Raw genomic sequence first — 22,967 nt, 5'->3', positions numbered from 1 at the left:
TAGCAGTATCTTTCAATAGATTGGTCAGACAGATGGTCAGAAGGAATATGGCCACTCTGCTAGGGCTGTGTGATCAAGCTTATCACACTATCAAGGCGATTAGAAGTGTGGATAAAAGCAGGTTTACTTATGCCTGGGTGGGAAGGTAGACAGGCCATATATCACCTGCACTGACCAAAAGGGTCCTAAAGCCAAAAATTGCTGAATGTTTATTTTAAGTGCCAATGGCCATGTAAATAGATAAAAAGCAAGTTTAAATTAATCTTAGAACACTTTATAGAGGAAATACGAGAAGGTAATAAATCTGATGCAAAACTCCCAGATTTGGTGCCTTCAGTATGTTTCCTCCTTCCTTTACACCACTACCTTGCTACAAATTTATAAGCAACTACCAGGGCATGTTAAAGGCACATGAAAGATCACTCTCACCTCTGCTCCACCTACCCCTCTCCATTCAAATGGCCTGTTTCTTCATTAATTACACCAAGCTATAAATATAATCAGCTATCAAATCAAATTACATGGCAGGAGTTTGTTTTTTTTTAAAACCCAGTATATTACACTGTGAAGGTTATACAGAACGTAAAGAGAAAAATACCGTATGAATGGAACTATCTGGCTAGACATACTGATAAGTAACAAACATGTAACTTGACATTTAAAAAAAAAAAGGTAATGGAAAGGCTAATCTCCCAAATAAACAGCACAAAATTTACTTTTTGTCTTACCTATCTTCCACCTCCCCTGTAATTTTTTGGCTGCTGCTAAGGAGAATCACATAATTTTTTTAAATTAAAAACACCCACACTATAAACCAAGTTAATAAAAGAATCTTAAATACTCTCTGACAAACCGGCTTTTGCGGGACATTCACATAAAGCTTTGAGACCACAGAGCACTAGTCAAAGAGTAGAAATTCTTCTCTTTCTTAAAGCACTGACTCATAATCCATATGACAGCCGAAAAATATTTTAATAAAGTTGGAGAATATTATTTCTGTTTCCTGAAAATAACACTGCAATTCCCTGACAGTGGATCTAAGGACAGAGTATAGCTTTTAACACCACCTGACTGTCCCCGTAACATGAATGCCATTGTTGCACGTATTTTGACAGCTTCTGCTTGTCAAAGCGCACAAGACAAGATGACCTTTAAACTAAGGTCATCCAAAACATATGACATTAGTCAATCACAAATTCCAATGCAAATCATAGTTGCTTGTGAAGGAATGGAAGGATTGGTATACACCTCTGTCAAACCACCACCTCTACCTTACACCACAGCTTCCAACCTGAATTAAGAATCACACTTTGACTGGACAGCTGAACTGATGCCTAACCTTTCTGCAGACAGTTACCACAGCACATTCCATGTTTCTGGCAGCGAACGCCTTGCTTGGCAGGGCAGCTGCCTGTGATAGTTAAGGATGAAGAAAGAGTCAAAGAAGCCATCAAGATAATTTAGACCTGCTGATTATCAACTACCAGTTAATCACCACAAAACAATACATGCAAGCAAGGGATGCCACAGACCAAAGCGTATTTTCAGGGAAGAAAAAGAAAAAAAAAAAAGAAAAAAAAAACGTCTCACAGACCATGTAGAAATCAGGCAAGAGAGTACAAGACATTTTATCTAGAGGTAGCTCACAATTGCCACCAGGCTGGAAAAGGCTTAGCACTGACTGGACTGAAACAAAAACATCAATTTTGGTTTTGTGAAACCAGATCCTTGCAAGTTCCTTGCAAGTAACAAACCCAAACTCATCTGCAAAGAATGATAGCTCTGTTAAAACTTAAGCAGTAACCACAATTAAATTATTTTTATGCCACATCTACACTCATTTGTTCAAGACAGATTGTTTCTAATGGCGCTTGTTAAGAAAGTCCCTGTCTTATGAGGATGTATCAGCAGCCTGAGGTACCACTTTTCACTATCTTGGGAGGCAAGATGCTTGTTCCTGTGAAGGGCTCACACAGAACTTCAAAAATCTCATTCTGTGATGTGCTGTTCTTAGTGTTTCTAAGTCTTTCCTGCACCTTCTCCAAGAACAGCTGGTACTGGACCAATAGTGGAATGCTATACGGACATTTTTAAAACTAAGAAAACTAAGTGCCAAGATCATGAAGATTCATCCAAGGTGGTTTTCTTCAAAAGATTTGACTAAAAAGTGTGCATAAATGCTTAGTTATTAGTTATGCTAATGACAATGATAATTATTATCGTAGTTATTGTGATATATTATTATGTATTATATTGTTATTATAATTCAGGGTATTTGAAAGACATAAATGAATGCAGCACAAACTGAGACTCCTTGTCCCACCATCAATTTAGGTTTCACAAAATAAGATTTGTCCCCAAAATATTTCTTTAGATAATATTAATGCATGCCATCACATTTTTCGCAAATCAGAACTGCTGAACATCTATGGCTAATTATAGCACGTAATAATTTTATGAACCATATCAAGGCTGATTTAAATGAAAATTAGGACTAAACCCAAAACCATCTGTAGTTAATTTTTAAGCTACTTGTGTTGAGATGACAAATACATGAAGAAAAACAGTCTCTCAAAAATTTCAATATCTGACCTTAATTTTACACATATTTTAACAGAAAAAAAACCCACCCAAACAATGACACCTTTTAACTTTCCAGTTGTTTTCCAACAATAGTCAGGCATGGGGGCAAAATTATCACTACATGTACAGTCATCAAAAATAGGGTCAACATTTTAAATTTGCTGAGTGGTAAGTAGCAAAAATGGTGATTTCCTTTAGAACAAGGACCAAAATTCTGAAGTAGTTTACCTTCAAGTGCTCAAAATCGTTATTGTCAGCCTGATGGGTAACTGCTGGGTATCACCATCCCTTTGATGCTTTGTGCTGAGCATGCACTGGCATGGAAGTGAGAGGAAATGTTTGGTACAAATTTCTGAATATTGCCGTTTTAAAACTCTGGAAATAATTTTAAGAAAATCTGCTAAAGAAATACCAAACAAATCCTCAACTATATCTATGACACCCTTCTACTTTTTTTCAAAATTCTAGGAAAGTAACTTTTACCATACGTAATGACAGCTATAAATTCTCATCAACTTGCACAGACTTACTAAGGTTGGAAGGGATCATCATAATCTCTAGGAACAGTTATAACTAAAGGTTGTTTAGGTTTGTTTTTTTAATAACCATCACTTCCATTTCACATGCAAATAAATGGAAAATCAGTTTCCACTACTGTCTTCCAAAATACTGTTTGATTTTTTTCTTTTAATTTAAGCTAAAGTCTACATTTTCTGGAACTGCAGAGCAGTTTATTAAATACACTGCATCTATAAATAATCATTTTAATGTCAAATTAAAAAGATATCTCCACGTACATACAGAACTAGAGAAGAATACAGCTACCTGGAGGCCATTCAAGTTGTGAAGTACATCATGCACTCTGTTAAGTATCTGATTTCAGATTTTAAAAGAGCAGCTATAGGTGTTCTTCATTTTTCAAAGACTTCTGGTTCTGTTGCATGCAAAAGCTTCTATCTGTAATATTTTGGTTTCATTTTGCACATGACAAAACAAGTATTTGATAGCTGATCAATATATATATAGGCCATCTTAAAAGACATCTTTCAGAAGTTTCAAGTATTTTTATGCAAAAAACCTATCCAGGTTTTTTTAAAAATACCTACACATTTGGCATGCACAAGGGCTTATAAACAAGTAAAAAGATGCACTTTTCATAATTAGCTATAATATGAGGACTTGGTCTAGCTGAACTAGCAAAATTTCAAAAAAACCACCAACAAACTACCAAAACCAACAAAAAAAACACTACACTTCCAAAACAGCTACTTAGCTTTTTATGAAAAAAATGACTAAACTATTACACTAATAAAGTTTCAAGCATATCTCTATGACTTTTGTTGCAGTGCTAGTCTGGAGAATATTCACAAAAACATATCCACAACTGAGCTCTTAATATGATACCCATTAATAACAATACCATTTAGTGTTAGGTGAAGATTACTTCTACAATGAAAAATATGGCTCCTGCTTACTTCAAGGTTTCAAGTTTTCTCTCCAGCAGTCTCACAGACTGGTAAAGGTAAGGTTTAAAAGACAATTAGAAATACATTCCATCAATACTTCTTTCTAAAATAGGACGTAGGCCAGCACACAACATCCTTATCTGCTCATGTCCCCCCTTCTCACACTTTATTTAGTTATGGAGCACAATTTCCAGCACCACACCTGGGAAAGATCTTCCCCAAAACCATTCTTGTTAGGAGGCTATCTATGCTTGTTTTGTCTAGTAAAGATCAACCAGTAAGTATTACCTGATAACAACCAAAATGGTCACCAGTTTGGCATAAAAAAATGCCTTGCCTATGTTTGTTGTAATAAAGCAAGGAGATGCAAGCCCTTGTTTCTTCACACTGCAAGCAGCCATCTTTAGCATAATTGCCTTTTTACAGTAAGAATAAAAAAAGCTTAAATACTACATTTCAATTAAATTTAATTTTTATGGCAATTACAGCAAAGTAAACCTGCCCCTACAAGTTCAGAAAAAAAAAAAATCATAGCAGGCTAAACAGCACAGGATCCTAAAATGGAGAAATATAAGCAATAAAAAGAAATGATCCAAAAAACCAAATGATACTCAAACAGAAGAACTGTTCTTCACCAAGAGTGGTGAGGCACTGGAACAAGCTGCCCAGAGAAGCTGTGGATGCCCTATCTCTGAAAGTGTTCAAAGCCAGGCTGGATGGGGCTTGGAGCAACCTGGTCTGGTGGAAGGTGTCCCTGCCCATGGCAGGGGGGTTGGAGTTAGATGATCTTTATGGTCCCTTCCAACCAAAACCATTCTATGATTCTATGAACTGTAAAAGTGCAAATGAAAACATGGATGAACACAAGTAATTTGTCTTACATTAAGTGCTTTGCTACCAAAAATTGACCAGATCTTTAAGAAAAGGTTTTCAATTGCAGCATTTAAAGTGAAACTTCCAATTGCAAAAATTACAAGCTGAACACAAGATTTCAGAGTAGAAATGCTGCTGCCACTGCTAAGGGCAATCCTTAAGATAGAGAGTGCTCTCGTAACAGTAAAAAGAGCAAAAGTGCATTTAGGTGTTTCTAAGTATCACAGGTTAAGTTTTCCACAAGAACCAAAGACTATGAAATACTGCAATGAAGAATCATATTTAATAATTTTAATTATACAGTTTCTTTTCTTACCTTCCCGGCTTCGAGCCATTATTATTAGTTGGCAGATCACATTAATCATTTCTTGCAGTAGTGCAGGACTCTTTTTCAGGATAAACTGCTGATCTGCAAGACATTAACTGGCTGCAATTATGCTGCACTTCTATTAGGAAAAAAGGAGGACAGTTTACATGAACTGGACATTTAATGATGTGGTTTTCATTTCTATTCATTCCTGTGTTACTGAAAGTACCACTTTATTCTCATTGACACATCCATCTATAACGCTCCCTAACAAAACCTGAAAGAGCAAGTGCAAACACAGATTTTGTATACCGGACAAGCAGCTTCCACATCGAACAAAGAGGTACTTACTAAATCCATCTAAAAAAGCAACAGGATAGCAAGCAATTTACCAGTCTTATTAAAACAGCGTGACCTCTTTAGGTAATCACAGGTTTAAAAAAAAAAAAAAAAGGATTTTTGAGTGAAACGTTAGTTTTGGCAAACATATTAGTCGTAAAGCACTAACTACGTTTGAATACAGATCTGGGAAGCTGTAAGTATGAACAGTAAGTAGCAAGCACGGTAAGAGATTTTTACTGACTGTTTAAAACTGATCATTTTTCTTTTGAAAGAAACTGGAAAGTTTGAACCAAAGCATCTTGACTGGTTTGTTGTTTGGTTGGGTTTTTTCAATTTGCATTAAGATACAGAACATATTCAGCTTGTTGGTCAGCCTAAGAAACCACGAGTTTCACAGCTGAAACTTAAGAACTGCATTTAGAAACATTTCAATTTGTATATTTACAAGTATGAAAAATTGTAAAACACAAACTGAAGCCCATCGGTAACTGATATTTAAAGTTCTGATCTTGCCATCTTTGCTTCACATAGTGGGCTAAAATACTCCAAAAATAACCACGTGTGGTGGAAATGTAACAGCAAGCAGTATTAGGCTTATCTTGGATTTCTTTACTCTGAAAAGCAAATATACTTCACGTTTAACTTTTTTTCCTACTACAAAGAAAAAAAATGTCAAGGTCACATTTGTAGCCAAAAAGCACTTAAAAGTAGGATATCAGTATTACAGGGCTGTCAAGTGAAAGAGTAAATGTTTTAAAGAGTCATTAAAGTTGAAAAACCTAAGTACGCTGCATAAAGTATTGAGCAGAGATCCACGCAACTCCTTAATGAACAAGAATTAGGAGTACTAAAGCATGCAACATGTTGCTGTTTCCCACAATATCCCATTAGGGGAGAAGCTATTACCTTCTTCAAGCACTTCAGGAACTTTCATCCTGGCAAGATGGGTCAACAGCAGAACTCTGGCTTTCAGGCTGTAAGGGCAGGTGAGCGGAGGCTCATTCTTCTTTAAATTTATGCCACCGATTTCTCTGATTAGCTAAAATAAAATAATTAAACACACAAATACAGGAGGAGAACAGTTTACAAGGAAAAAAAATTACATTCAGAAAAGCAAGCCTTTAAATAACTTTTCCCTGGAAAGTTCTGTAGAGATGAATGTTAGCCATTTTTATTCATAACCCAGCTCCAGAAAGTCAAAAAGTATCTTCAAATGCCTTGCTTCAATGCAGGAGGGAGGTGGGAAGTAACAATTTGCACACAAGAAATATGCCTTGAATAACACTGAGTGAATCTGTATTGATAGATAAATAGTTTTTAAAATCTGATTTTATTGCCAAAGTTCACTGGATTCAATCATATTTCTAAGGTGTTTATATTAAACTCAATATGCACTAGCAACAGCATCACCTTGAGACCTTTCACCCACCTAAGACCCAGACAACTTCCTCAGAAGCAGTCTCAGGTGTCACAGGAAGGAGGGTTTATAAGCCTGGACTCCCTGGTAGGCTGAAGATCAAGTATTTTAACTTATTTCTAAACAGCACCAACGTGAAAAAAGCGTGGTGTTCTTCATTCAGGATGACCTCTCTTGATCCTGACTAGACCAAGACGTACAGTTTAAACAGGTTTCTCTCACCTGACTTTGTCGGAGATCCTGGAGGGAGAGGCTGCAAAGCTGAGTAAAAGAAGCTTACAGTTTGTAAGAATCAATACACGGCCCAGAAGCTTCACTTTTTAGGTCAACAGGTCACCTAAGCAGAGACTGAAGTTCCAAAAGCTCCAGTCACAAAGGGAATTTAGCATACCAACAGCCAGGCTACACTGACCTTCAACCAGCCTTTCCCTACACTTAAAAAAAGATCTTCTAACAAGAAGTTTGTTGTAAGTACATCCTGGTATAACACCAGATCAAGAGCAGCAACATTTTGGCAAGAAAACTTTATAAAAATTATCAATTCTTGGTTTATGATAAAACAGTGAAATAAAAATGGGAACAATGATCATGGCCCCAAAAGCAGGATACACTAACAAAGTATCAATACAGAAGGATGTTGCTAATAAAGAGACCTGTACTGCCATATACTTAGAAAAAAGAACACAGCAGATAACTGATTACTGGACTTTTAGAAATGGAACAAAATCCAAAAGCATAAAATGCAAGATCATGCACTTGCATGCTAACAAAAGTGCAGCTCAAATATGAGAGCTTGTTAGCTAGAAATCAGAGGTATATAAGACAAGAGAAATCCAGAAAACTGCAATCCCACACTAGTTGTATTAAATCACCGTATGAAACGGCTGTGGAAAACCATATGCTGAAAGATATTCCCTGCAGAAATTCAGGAATAGTTGTGCCACCGACTAAGGCACTGCTAAGACTTAATATGGAATACCGTAGAGAATTCCGAGCACAAAAATAAAATAAAAAAAATGTAAAATTTAGAAATATTTCAACTGGGAACAGTACCCCAATCCAGCACATAGCAGGATGAGGAAAGAGCCTTTTGGGAAAGAGGGGATTAAAAGACAGCAGCTTTTCTAGTTTAGCAAAATAAAGACAAAAATAGAACAAATAGGCTGTTGCTTCTGTCTATAAATGCATTAAGGATAAACACACCAAGAATCATTTAGACTCAAGAATAATGATGACAAAAAACATGGCTATAAACCGGTCACAAACAAGACTCCTTACTGTTAGAACAGCAAGTCCTAGAACAGCTTCTCAGTACAATATGGTTACAGAATGCTTGAGTGCCTTTTAAATAAAGAACGATTAAATGTAAAGGGCTTACACAATGCCACTGCTTGCAACAGCACAGGAGAAGAACTGATGATCAAGGTGATCTTTTCCAATCATGTGCTCCTACTGCCAAACCTCACCTAACCACAATTCCAGCTCCTTCTCTTAAAAGTCCACAAGATAAAGAATTTGTAAAAGAGACGATTAAGTATTCTCAGTGTATTTTCTTTATGTTTAGGACAAAGTACATTTATGACTTGAAAATTCAATTGTGTACATGCAAAGGTTAAATCTGTGAGACTACCACCCCCTCATTTTGTAAAATCTGAACATTTTCATTGGAGCATTTTGTATACTGCGCTTTAAACTTTTGAAAACCAAAGCATTCGTTTCTGATAAATAAGATGTCCTAAAGCTCTGCTAGCAGTAATTATTTGCCACAGTATGCATTATGGCATCTCTGTTGGGGACACTGAGTGGAAATGAAAATAAAAGGCAACCTGGGGGGGAACAGACATTCATGAAGGATTCTTTGTAATATTTAAAGACACTATTAATTCAGACATCAGATAATTTTATTTCATTATGAACATAATTAACCTGATCTGTGTTAATGATTTAAAAGAACTTTATCAAATGGCAATCACCTCTTTATATCAGTACTCAAAATGTCTTAAGGACTGACACTCTAATTCCCTATTTAGTTTATCCCTCCACAAAAACCCAACCCAGCAGTCTATATACTAAACTGAATCCATTTAAGCTAAGCATTATCACCAATAAATGTCATCTTTTAAAAAAATTAAATCAATCTAGCTTCTAATTCCTACTTCTGAAGGGATACAGTTGCATCTCAACAAAATTAATGCTTTTAGAACTTGAATTCTGTCTGCTAGTCACCTAGAAGTGCCATCTCTTTCTTCCCTTGATGGGGTCAATTATTTATATTCTTGATATAACGAACCTGTGGTATCTGAATGTTGTCTGCTGGTCTACTCGTAGCATCTTTGTTGTACTGAGGATCAAATTCAGATGCCCCTGCTAAAACCATGATAAGCCCTGCAAAGATAATCAGAGGCAGACAGAAAACATCAGCAACATGCTAAGCCATGAGTGATTTCTTCAGAACCCTCAGCCATAAAACTTATTCCCACTCTTCCCCCAACCCCCATGAATATTCACGTTCTCTATTTAGTGTGTCAGCTACTACTGCCACAGGAGGCAAGAACCAATGCCTGGTACAAGACAAAAAATGATCACTCAAAGCTCCATTTTGCATGGCATCAAGTCCACCATTTGACTCAATGTCTTCACAAAAGCATCATTAGGCTTCTTTAGGACTGGTAGATGTCACTGCACAGCAGCTTGGCAACTACTGCATGCTCACAGAACCATTCCTCTCAGCAAATCATGTGCCTGCACCACCACCACAGCATGTGTACTGGAGGGGAAGGCAGGAAGGATAAAATTTCAAGTCAATTATCTGTTCAGTCAGCACTGAAAATTCACCAAAAAAAATTTCTTTTAATTATTAAAAAAGTAAATACCCCTGCAAACAAATCCCATGAAGATGGACTGCTCTCTTCCTAACATGATTAGGAAAATCCATGCTACCTCAAAACATTCTGTTGTGTAATTAAGATTAAAGACCTACACAATAGGATATTTTAGCCCATTATGAGCTTTCTGCTGATGAACACAGACCCCTCAGCCACAGACAGTAAGAGAATGCTCACTCCATTTGCTCCAGTTAAAATCATTTTCAGCAATACTCAAGCTTCTTTCTTAAATTTCGAGTGAGTCCTCTTCTGAGCAAGTTAAAGTTATTTTGGCCTCCTCGCAGGGGTGAATTCCAACTACTAACAACTAGTCAAGTTCCCTGAGCATCAATTTTCATTTCTATTCCCATTCTCAATTATCTATTTACTTCCTGAGCAGAGCATATTGAAGAGTTCCAGACAACTACAACTTCTTTCTTATTATTTAAGATCAACAACTGTGGATCTTCAGGAAAGGGAAGTTTAAAAAAATCCGTTCATCCAGAACCCTAAATAAAACACCTAAAATAAGGCAAGTCATGCAGATTTTTCTCACCATTTCCCTAGCCTGGTTTGATTACATTTGCCCAGGCATAAACTGAGTTTTGGCACTGGTGCCTCACCACTGTGGGATTCACAACCAAGCAAAAGCCTTACTTGACCACTGTACAGTTTGTCTAAACCAGCTCAGCTGCACAACAGACTTCAGTGGAAAAAAAACAACCTGCCTCTGACCCCAGGACTCCCTGAAAAGTGTTAAGACCTTAAATAAGGCCACTTAAACTTCGGGTTAACTTTTTAATCAGTCTGTAGGAGAGAAAAGGCAAGCTTCAAAGCTATGTTTCTCAGCAAGGTTCAACATGAAATAAACTACCGATGCCAACAAGTTTGGAGAAAGAGACCAGAGTTTGCAGAGATCTCCCTAAACTTCTAAAGTAGTCTCACCTACTCTCCCACCCCTCCTTTCTCACCTACCTGTTTGGAGACAGGGAAAAGCATAACAGTACAAGGTGGAGAGCATAAACTGGTCTGAATTAATTCCACACACAAACCCACGTGTGCTGTGACTAGAAAGCTAACATATCTCCATATTCTTATCTCCTAGACCTCCTGGATTCCTTCTGTGAAGCATTTCTGTTCAGTAGGAAATAATGTATCAAGAGTGGGCTCCAGCAATGTTCCGGCAAACCTAAAGCAGAACAGTGCAATTCAAGGGAGTAAGAGAACACATTTATGAATCCTTTTCAGGGGTTTGGGAGGCTTTTTTATTCTGCTTTTCAATTGCTCACATTCAAGAGCACACATTCTAGTAAAATCTGATCTAGAACTAACTAGTACCATGCAAATTCTTCAGGCCCATGCTAGGCTCCAAACTGAAAGATCCAGTTCTGCACCAATACAATGTATTTACAGATTTCCGCAGAAAAAGTTTTTTTTAAATCCCTTAGAAGTGAGCAGACAAGAAAAATAAGTATATCAAAAACTATAAACGAGTAACAAAGTAACAGGAAATTGATAGGGAGCAAAATTTTTCAATGGAAATTTAACTATGACATAACAAGTAAGCATTTCTGGTTCTCTATTTCGTTCTTTGGTGATAAAAAAAATTTGTGACAGCCCCTAAGAAAATTCCCAAAGCCTATTTTGTTATGGTAACTGAAGAAAACACAGAGATAGAGGCTTCGCTCCTACTGGCCACACAGTGACTCAAGACTACGGGCTGATCAGCAAGTTTTTCCCAACTTACAAGATCTTTTAAAAAAAAAATAAAAATGCACAGACAGACATAAACATACATCTGTGTTACCCCCTCTCCCAAATACTTAAGTCTTCACCTGCAACAAAACGAAGTTTTTAAAAACACTCCAAAAGAATCAGAAACATTATTTTAACCTAACAAAGGCTTATAAAGCAGAAGCATTTTAACATCGGATCAACATTTCCAGATGAACAAATCAACATTTCAAGACGCCTTTTACTTACGTTTCATGTCCATGTTCCGTGTTTTATAGACAAAATATGTATATATTTGAGTTGTCCGAATGAGAATCTGATCTCCACTATATCGTATTGATCGGTACCACCAGGAACCCTGAAACATTTAACAAAAAACAAAATTATGTCAGCTACGATAAAGCATTGAAACATCTGGAAAACATCTGAAACACTGAAAAAGCTGGATCATCCCATATGTCTGTTCACAACCAGGTAACTCAGCCCAGCCATTTTACCTACGTTACACTTAAATGAATTTCAGAAAGGTGGGATACAAAAATTTTTTACACAAATTTCAAAAGCATACCAATATATTTATCTGAGAGCATTTGATGCTAAAAATTTTTAGATGATCTCTAGCTAGAGAACTCCCTGACATGCATGCACATACATATACACTGCTTAGTTTATTTTTGGTGGGGTTTTTAGTGAATCACTAAGCAGTAAATCCACCGAATTTACCACTTTCTACATACATAGTAACTCCTTACTGTGCAACTCAGCATTCAAATGAAATTCAGTTTAGAAAGAACAAGGCCAAACCAAGAACAAAGTGAGACATTTATTCCACTGTAAGAAAATTTGCAAAAAATAATTTAAGTTACCTAATCAGAAAATGCTTTTCAGAAGGGGAACCTGGCAGTGGTCCAGTACCCTTGCTGCAAATTTTCAAACCCCTATGCCTTCAGGTTGACAGAAAAAGTTTTCCAAACCTGGAGAAACACTCCAGTAATTCCCTCATTAACATTATACTAGTGACTTCAAATTATGAAACTCACTTTACTGTGATTGTACTCTATAACATATTTTTAGAAAAATGGTGTGCCGAGTTAGGAATTGCAGTCTGTTCATTAAACTCCTCCTTATAAGCAAAGCTCATTGACATGAGAAAAAACATCCAAGATACATCTCAATCTATTGTAAAGTTTATCACAAGTGAAAAGTAACAAGCAGTAGTAAGTGATGTTTATCACTATTTAATTTAATAGCTAATAGTGGAAATTCCCCTACTACAGCAAGAACTTCAATTTACTTATTTGGGAAATACTCTAGGATTGGCTCCTCAATCTTTTTTTTTTTTTAATAAATCAGGTTTGATTCTTCTATAAATAGATGAACCCTGACACAACATAGTACAAAACTTTTTTTTTACAGTTTTTGTGCAGAAAAATTTAACTATAATCCCATAGCTATCAAATTTTTGTCCAGTATATGTAATGGAAGAAAAATATAACTATAGCCAGTCTACATGAAAGACGCTGCTTAACCGCTTTTGTAGCTACAGATAGTCTCTCTTGCCTCATGTACAGAACATTATTTAGGTCAGTAGAGGTCTAGGAAGAACTACGTATCAGTATTTTCCTTTTCTGTTGATCTGGATTCGAAGGGTAGAACTAGCCTTACTTTATTTTAGATGCCTGTCTGGGAGATACAATGACTACACTGTAGTTAAATTCAGCTTCTTTATTGATTCATAAAAGAGAAACAGGCCCATTAAAGCCATGAATCATCTTGTATGTCTACTTTAGAATGAAATGATAAAATAACTTGCTCCATAAAAATGACTATTCCTCTTCACTGACTACAAAAGAAATTTACAGTGACAAGTCTGAATGTACTGAATGCAGAAGTCTACATCTGGTATAGGGGCAAGAAGAGGCAGATTATTCTCTCCTGTGCTCAGGACATCTCTTCGTAGCAACAGAAAGGATGTTTACTTTCACTCGAGCTATGATAAACCTGACATAAATCACTAAAAGTACATGTATACAAAAAAGCCTCAACAAACACCAACTGAAACCAAAAAGGAAAGACAGGAAAACTGTGTCAACACTGTACCCTGGATTTTAGACTTCTTATTCAAGAACTTGTTGAAATCACCACAACTAACCTTCTACACTAAATCTACAATTATGCAAAAAGACTCTCAAAGAGAAGGGATACTGCCTGGCTGAGCCTCTGCACAGAGAGATGCAAGCAAGTTGCCAAGATCCCAGGGCACTTTTTCAAACGAGAATCTTCTTCCTTTCCAAGAGCATGAAGGTTTCTGGGTGTCAATTTTCTGAGTCTTTCTTCACGCCACACCCCAAATGCACAATTGCTGGAAAAGTGACATTGTTCAGAAACCATACTACAAGGCAAACCCAAGCCCTGAAATATCACTCACCTAGCAACTGATTTCTCACACAAAGGGCAGACACCTCGTGGTGTACAGAAGATCAGTAAAAACTGAAGTTATGAAAACAAAGGCAGCCAGGAAAAACAACAACCTGTTCCACATGCAGTAATCATTCTAGTACCACCAGCTACAGACATTTCAGTCTTGGCTCTACATGAACACCACTGAATATACTCAAGTTCATCACATCATACTCATTTTCACGTGATGACTGACAGAAGGTACAAGACAAGTTATATAACCCAGCTACATTTATATATACATATACCTATTTATATATACAGCAGCTAAATTTTTTTGCCATAACAAAATAATAACACACCCACACTAAAAAAAAAAAAAAAAAAAAAACAAACCACACATACACCACAAAACAAAAAAGCTCAGTTGCTCACTCTCTCCCTGAAAGGCAAGAATGAGCAACTCTATGTCTAAGAGAGCTTTGCTTACAGCTTGGTTACAGAGGGTAGAATATGAATTGGATAATACTTACCACAACAACTGGAAGAATAACCATAAATGCTAATCCATATACAAGCAAAACCTGAAGAAAAAATATGAAACATACTGCATTAGATACTTCCGTTAATGTCATTCTTGTTTAATCTTTATTCTAAAATACAGTCAAGCAGCATTACCACAAGCCTACTATAATGTAAGCTTATTGCATAATATCTGTCATTATTTCTGAGGAACAACTTACAAGTAATATAAACAGTTGGCCAGGTTTAAATAAGGAGTATCAGTTTAGTGCAAGTAATCTTTTAAATCATCCATGCATTGACGTAGGTGGGTTGGCAGGTAACTGATGTAGTGGACAGAGATGACTACTGCATTAAAAGAAATCAAGCAGGTAACCCAAATACCTTGCAGAAACAAATGCTACAGAAAAAACATTACAGCATTTCTAGCTAATCAAATGGAACTACAGAAATGCAGCAAACAAGCAGTTCTACATGTATTTCCCTGCAACAGCAAACACACACTTTGTAGCAGGGATGACCACAGTACAACTTCGTTATCCTGAAATATGCTTCAAAGATGTGCATTTGGACCCAAGTATTATTACCTATGTGCTTCGACTAAAATGCACAGTATTAACCAGAAACATTTCAAGGTGAATACTTGGAACTCCACCTTAAAATCTTGAGCTAAGTAAGTTGACTCACCAAAATTGAATTTTTCTGATCCACAATCCAAGCTGGCAAAGCTATACCGAAGCTTGTAGCTGTAGAATGAAATTAGAGGAAATTCACTATAAGATATTAAGGAATTGTTCTGAAGTCACATTAAGTCTAAAAACCAAAAAAAAACCAATCCTCATGTGTATCACTTCAACAAGCAAAATTCAAACAGATTTAGCAAAATCAAAAAACAAATTAGAAAGACACTCAAGCGTGCAATAAAATAACAAGACTTAAATGCAACATCTGAAATACGAAAGATTTTAGCTTAACATATTGCAATAAAATAGATATGCAAGATTTATTAATATGTAAGAAAAGAGAAAGGTTTCACAGATGGAATGATTTATGCGTTTTGCTTTGCAGGGTTTTCAGCAGTTTAAATACATAGAGCTCAGTTAATACATGAGCTGCAAGAAAACTGTGCAAATGAATTCTATGGGAAAAGTTTTATTAGTTTGTAACTTCAGAAAAGTGTTCTAAGCTGTGTATTGTAAAAACAAAACTCTGCCAATTCAAATTCTTGTGTGATTGGCAAGAAAGAGAAAGGAACACTTTACAATTCAAAAGGAGACAGGCTGCAGAAAATAGAAGACATGATTCTCTAACTATAACATTTACAGTACACAGACCCAAATACAGAATAGCATCAAACAGCTTGTCTGCAGACACTTTAGCAGTAATAAATTGAACTTCACAATTGCTACCTATTCCCACACTAAAAGTTCTAGGAAAACAAGAAAAAAAAAAAACAAACCACTTTACAAATTTCTAGGGCCTGTTTAAAAAACAAACAAACAAACAAACAAAACCAAAAAACATGCTTTCCTCAGTACTAGCACGTATCAGCGAGGAGTACTCCCTTAAATAAGGACAGGCTAGGATCTTCTATGTAGTTAGATACTACTGTCTATTAACAGATTGCGACAGACATCAATTCAGACAACCTACTGGTTATGCACAAGCCTAACATGACTTCTATGTAGTTAAGTTGGAAATTACTATTTGTGGAGACTCAAATTAAACATCTGACCAACTTAACCACACCTCAAGCTGAGGAGTTCAACAGAATAACACTCAGTAAATTAACCACAAGTCATAGGAAATGCCCTGCTCTGGAGAAGAGTCTGGAGACACTGCTGTCTGTGAATGGTTATGGATTTTTAGAAGAATCTACTAAAAATGTGTGTCTTTTACTGGTGATACCAATTCCAGTTTCCCACAGTATTTTTGACCTTTAGGATTTTAGCTTCAAACTGTTCCAGGAACAGAAGTAGTTCAGTACAAAGCTCCTCTTCTTCTGTTCTGAGAGTCTCCTTGCCCCTATCCATGCTCGCTGAGCTGAAGCATCAGCAAATACAAGGGAAAATAGTCTACTAAAACTGCCTTACATTAATAAAAGTATATTTTTCTGCTCTCCAGGTCCCCTCACCTACTTTTTACTCTTCAAAAGATTTTGCACATTCAGTATTTTACTTCTAGTAAACAAGTCATGCCAAAGACAAGAATATCTTGCTTGCCTGCCTCTAACTTCCATGCTGCTTCGGTTGGGTGGACACAAATACTGCTTGCTGTTCCTTTGTGCTGGGCACAGAGGGTGGGATGGACCTCATGTAACTTGGTTTAGACATGTCTAACGCCAGATGTGCTTCACCTTATCCCAGAATATACCTCTACAAGGGACTGTCTCCAGTCCTTAACTACACAGAACTGGAAAACTTAAGAGTGCATAGCTTGGATACAAATTTTACACTACTGGTATATAAATGAAAAGAAGATGAATTTCACTAAATTAGAAAGCTTCTCACACTTCAATGTGGAACAAGGTTACAGAAAAGAGGATGGGAGAAAGAAAATTCCAGGCTTCTGCCCACCATTCAGATGAACAATAAGAGACCTAGAAGCAAAGCAGGTAACTCCAGTTCCACTGTAGACTGAGTTCAAGTTTCAGAAGCGCAGGAGGCATCACACTTATAGTACGAAGTGCTACCCTACCAAAGGGTTCATTCATTTCACCCTCTGGGAAACCACAGTCCCTTAAGTTTGTGAAAGCAATCTGAGCCAACTACACAAGGATGTTCATGCCTTTAAAGTCTCAGCTTTTAGCTTTTCAAGTCACAGCTTCAGGTCCATTCAAGGACACAGACACACCGCCTAACTTGAAATCCTATGCCTTGGCAACACTAAGTTATTAGTTCACGGATGCAAAAAACAGTTTAGCATCAGGAAAGGTCCTAAGCAAGCTATTTCTGCATATATACCAGACTAAAATTTACAGTACCATTTTGCTGATACTGTGATAGCATTTCTGAAGCGAGATGTTATTTTCATTTTAAAGCAAGAGGGAAAGATTCCTCCTACTTGAGTGGCTAGGAAACCAAGAGAAGCTAGGAACTGAAAGAAATTTCCTATGCTATAAAACACTGTGGTTAAGGAAAGCGAACCACCACTTTAGTGCATCAGAAATGCCTTTGTCAGGCTATGGTTTAGTTGGCATTGTTGGTTTTTTTTGAAGGGAGAGGGAAGATTGTTTCTTTGAAACACTAGTTCAGGGGCTGGGAGGGGGTCCCTTTTAAAATTTCCCATGTTGGATGGATCCAAGTCAGAAGAAGAATTTCCAGCACAGATTTCCCTCACATCATCCTGTAATTTCACAATTGGGTCACAAATCCCATTTATTACTCCCAAGTTGTCCTTAACTCATTCCACACAGATATGTAGTATAACTCAGTCCCACAAACTGCAACGCATCAGCAAGCAGAGATCTATGGAAGCCTGTCCTAACAGATGGCAAGTTTCCTTTTTGCTTGTAATGAGTATTAGAAGCAGCTAGAAACACACAATATTCTTCCTCACAATTAGTCCACTTAAACAGTCACAAAGATATTTTACAAGCAACTCACCAACTGCAAACAGGAGGGAAAAATATCTATTGACTTTCAGTCTTAAAATTATTTCAGTTTGGATCATCTACTGTAAAACTTAAATACACCATCATCAGGATTATTTTCAGGTAGCTACCTGCCCAGGAACAATCTAGCAGCACAGGGATAACCACCAGGACTTCTCAAGATGAAGGTGGCATAGAGCTACGTTTAAATAGCACTGCTTCCAGCAAATGGAAGGCAGATGTGTATGTAGTATTTACGTAAATAGATACATATCCTCACATACATCCCTTTGAAGTGTGTTTATTGCATTATGGCTAGTTGGTAATTTTTCAATATACATCTATATTATCTGATCATAAATACTAAGAAATGCTTAACATTGACCAGTTTCTGATGTGTATTATTCTATTTTTCACTTATACCTCCTTTTAACATTGGCAAGTCTCTCTACTGACTGAAGCTGACTAATTAAAAAAAAATACCCTTCCCTCTTTTCCCCCTGCCAATGAGAAGTTTGAGAAAAGTGAAAGCAAACTCTTTCCTGCCTTTCCCTCCCACCACCACCCCAGAATCAGTTTCACAAGCAAAGAATGTATTGGATGCATGGCTTCAAATCACAGGAAAAAGTTATTCTATATATATGAAGATCTCAGTGTTTCTTGAAAGATCTGATATTATATAGCTCAATGTACAGAAGTTACAGGACTTCCATCATTCGTAACTGTTACCTTGTGGTCCATCTGGATTACCAAATTCTTCCCAATTTTTTCGTGATTCTTCATCAGTTAAGCTAATTTCAAGAAGAGATATTAAGTTAATACAGAAGTAAAGACATTCCTCTAAAAATCATTAACATACAGAAACTTTAAAATGTGCCATTGGTACTATCCTTCAGAGACAGTTGGCAAGCTAAACCACTTCTGCTATTGTTTGTATGAAATCTGATATGAAACAATACTGCTATGTTCCTTCATGATACACAGGTGAATTCTTTTTGCACTCCGACAGCAAAAAAAAAAAAAAAAAAAAATCAAGACACAGAGAGCGTGCCCTTGTACAGGAGGTGGAACAATCACATCTCCTTTTCATGAGAGTGACCGCGTACCCATCCAGCAAAGAGTACTTTCAAAATCTGTTGTACCGTAACCTGACATTGAAAGACAACAAAAGGTTGAAAATATCTTTTTTTTAGAAGGAAGGAGAATATGCAAGATGAGCTGATACAGCAGAAATTGTCCATATGGACTTTTAATTCTCTTATCCTAGACTTTTAGCCTTTGATGGCATGGTGTTTGGTTGGTTGGTTGTTTTTCCTGGAACTCCCTAGTTTCATATTTAAGAATAGAGAAAAAAATAAAGCCACCACCTCCTAAATCTTACAGTTGCTATGCCTGTTCTGTAATGACAGTTTCTTGGCAATAATATACCACCTCAAACAGACTCCCTATTACTAGAAGGCAGAATACTGCTTTAGGAAACAGAACAAGGCATTTACTATACAGATTTTGTCTCACACAAGAAACCCAGTGAATAAGACATCTCCTGATCATTTCCAAGTCTCACATTTGTTAACAAGCAGACTCACTGAATGGGTAGCTTTTACATTCTTTCAAGACAGCATGGCCAAGAAATTTCACCACTGTTTACTTCAAGATATGCATCTGTCACAGCCCTTGTACTAGCATATGAAGTATCAAATTGTATCACCAAGCATTTGAGCACTAGCTTGCAAAGCAAAGTAGTGAGCTGTTTCAGGAGTTCAGAAAGCAATACCAGAATATCCTATGGAAAAGACTCATAGTAATGCAGATGGTGTTTAAGCAGAAAGTATGATTTCAAAACCATTCAAGTGATCGCGGCATTGGTTCTCCTCACCTCAGCCCAAAAAGGACTCTCAAGCAGTCAGCAAGGTCAATCACATAGACAATTGATTTAAAAGCAGAAATCACCAACTTGCTAGGTTCCTTGATGATGTGACTGACCCAATAAATTCCTACAATGGAAGAAAGCTCAGAGGGGATGGGCAAGGGCGATGCACCGGGAAGCTCAGACTGACCATAGTAACTCACCACAGCTGCTGCAAAGAAGCTGACACTGTCTCACCACAAAAGCGGACCAGAGGGTGATCTTTGTTTTAGATACACATCAACATGTGATTAGATCAACTAACTGATGCTCTAAATGTTTCCCTCGAGTGCACTGGGAAACTATGAATGTCTCCTCAAGCTTGCAAGACCAACATGGGGCAAGTGCATACCTGGCTCAGCCCAACACAGTAAAAAACTAGACAACTAGCGAAAGAATTTTGAAAGGAGCAGTGGGCTTGAGCTGGCTTCAGCCCACATGTCTTCCCAGCACCTGGGGACACCCAGCATTGTGTCACTGAGTGTATCAGAGAGACCAGCAACAGGAATTACATTGGTATTGTGACTGAACTGTGTATTGAAATTCCTGTATTTTGCAAAGCCTAACTTTGTTTGTGGTAAACATTTGTTAAATGTTTGTGGGTTTAGTATACTTTGTAGCACCCTGCTAAATCAGAAATTGAATGTAACATCAAATGTCTTCAGATAAACAAATTTGGTATTAAACTTTACAAGCTCCACATGTGGAATATCTAATAGAACCAGGTCAGAGACTATTGGACTCTGACAAATTATCATCTAGAGTAGAAAAGAATATAAAGGTGTATTAACATTCTGTGTATGAACAGAATTAGAAAACCTAAACCCTCATCTTTACTATGGAAAAACTCAATAAAAAGGGACATCCTTTACACCAAATTCTAATATTAGACATCAACTCTCAAAAAAAAAAAAAAAATCACATACACAAAACCAAAAAACACTATAAGCAGAGATAAGGCCAAAAAATACTCTGGAGGAAAAGAGGATTTGAGGATTCAGCTTTCAAAAACTACATAGGTAACATGACACAACCACCCAGTAAAAAATCAGGACTGCAAGGCAAGGCGAGTGCAAATGAAAGGCGTGCGGGGGAGCCAAGAGAAAACTGAGTCAGAACCAAACTGAAATATCTTTATCGCTATATGGGAACAGAGTTAAAATAGGATCTCTTACTCTTTGGTTTTATCACCAGGCAAAATGAACAGTGTGTTTATTTTCTAAACCATGCTTCACAATTGCTGCGACAGGGCTGACTGGTTAAAAACTGCAACACCCATTTTGTTCTCTATCATCTTGAAAGATTTAATACTGGAAACACTTTTCCTAGCTGACATAGAAGTTTAATACAAAAATCTAACAGTATTCTCACAGTTACTAAACAATTAAATTATCCTTCCTAACTTGTACAAAGCAAATATGCACTGAACTGAGACATGTTTTGACTTTTGTTACATATCTAAACACATTTTTCCTGGCTGCTTAAGTCATCCCTGCTATTACCTTAAAGGTTTCCTTCCCCATAATATCAAGTTCCCATTTTTTATAGACAAAAAAAGAAACTTACGCTGCATAGGCCTTAGCAATCCTCATGAACATAACTTCATCTCCTCCTTTATCTGGGTGGTATTTGAGCGATAGTGCACGGTACTGCTTCCTAATTTCCGATATACTTGCTCCCTTAAAAAGAAAATTTCTGAGTTTATTAATAAATTCTTAAATCAAATCCATTATTCTATATCTATATTCTAAACACGTTGTGAGATATTTCTCCGAATCATTCACTGAAGAATTATACTCTAATATATGATCATGAAACTACATATGTATTTCATGGAAACATCATTTTATTATTTTTCTAATAACATTTTTATAAACATTATATTTTTAAATCAAGTCAGAAGTCACAGTCTAACCAAAAGATATGAAGGTGACTGGGTTGGGTTTTTTTCCTGGATTACTTTGTTCATCCATCTATAGGAAAAAAAAAATAAGGTCTTCTTATCTGTTTCACAAATCTTATCTTTTCCTAAACATATGCATGAATACAAGGAATTCTCACTTGCAATATACTTCTATTTAAGTAAGAGTTCATAGATCAGGTATGATGGTTCACTTGTAGCTTGTAGGCAGAAATAAATCTGTCAGTCACCAGGAACAGTGGATTACCCTGCCACTTAAGAATACCTTTGACTAGAATTATCGTACCCATGAATTATTTCAAACTTCTTGAACAAAGGGAATACATTACCTCTACCTGAGAAAGAGACTGATTTTTATTCCACTACAGCACTTCATAGTAAATGCAGACAAAGTTTTTCTAGTACACTGTTAAGTTTCACAGAACCATTACCACTGGACTTTCCAACATTTTGTGACAGGGGCCTGGCATGCTGACCTTAACTGTGTAACAAACACAAAGAAGTTATTTAAAGATGATGGTACTGTTTCAATAAATTTAAACCAGAAATTAAACTAACCTGAGGCTTCATTTGCTGTTACTTTATCTGTCTTTATACAATGTGTCTATCATTTTCCAACACTATTTTTCAACAGCATGCCTGCCTCATTTAATGCATAGGATGAATTTACTCCATAATAAATTAGACTTCAAGCAAAAACAGCCATTTCAGATGAAGATCAATCTTGAAGTGATCTATTTTCACACCCATCCCTTCATCCCCCTTGTAACATCTCTGACTAATTCAGCTTGTCCTTAGGACAACATACTCCATTCCTTTATCAACAGATGAAGAATGTCGGATGAGTAGCAGAAGCTAGAAAGTATGTGTGGAGGGGGGTGAGAGGGAAATTAGGTTGCTGGAGAGGAGATGGGTCTTCACGGCTCACATGAGTGCTGCCCATAAAAAGAAAAGATCCCCATTTTTTCTCTCTCTGCCACAGAGGGTGCATGGATCCCCAATAAGCTGATGACAAACTTTCTATTTATCATTAATTGCTT

General features: G+C 36.8%; 1 protein-coding gene across 1 annotated transcript in view; it reads right to left on the bottom strand.

Annotated features, from left to right (window-relative positions):
* Positions 1-22,967, bottom strand: part of SEC63 (SEC63 homolog, protein translocation regulator) — a 63,741-nt gene that overhangs the window by 17,195 nt on the left and 23,579 nt on the right. Inside the window, exons 4-11 of the mRNA XM_056343694.1 lie at positions 21,573-21,685; positions 18,830-18,891; positions 15,196-15,254; positions 14,520-14,570; positions 11,836-11,944; positions 9,279-9,373; positions 6,478-6,610; positions 5,239-5,331 (exon numbers count right to left, since the gene is read on the bottom strand). Of these exons, the coding sequence (XP_056199669.1) occupies positions 5,239-5,331; positions 6,478-6,610; positions 9,279-9,373; positions 11,836-11,944; positions 14,520-14,570; positions 15,196-15,254; positions 18,830-18,891; positions 21,573-21,685 (715 nt within the window). The remainder of the gene's footprint in view (positions 1-5,238; positions 5,332-6,477; positions 6,611-9,278; positions 9,374-11,835; positions 11,945-14,519; positions 14,571-15,195; positions 15,255-18,829; positions 18,892-21,572; positions 21,686-22,967) is intronic.

Source organism: Falco biarmicus, chromosome 6 (genome assembly GCF_023638135.1).
Source record: "Falco biarmicus isolate bFalBia1 chromosome 6, bFalBia1.pri, whole genome shotgun sequence".
Lineage (NCBI taxonomy): Eukaryota > Metazoa > Chordata > Aves > Falconiformes > Falconidae > Falco > Falco biarmicus.
The sequence above is the reverse complement of the archived record's forward strand: the minus strand, read 5'-3'. Positions and strand labels throughout refer to the sequence as shown.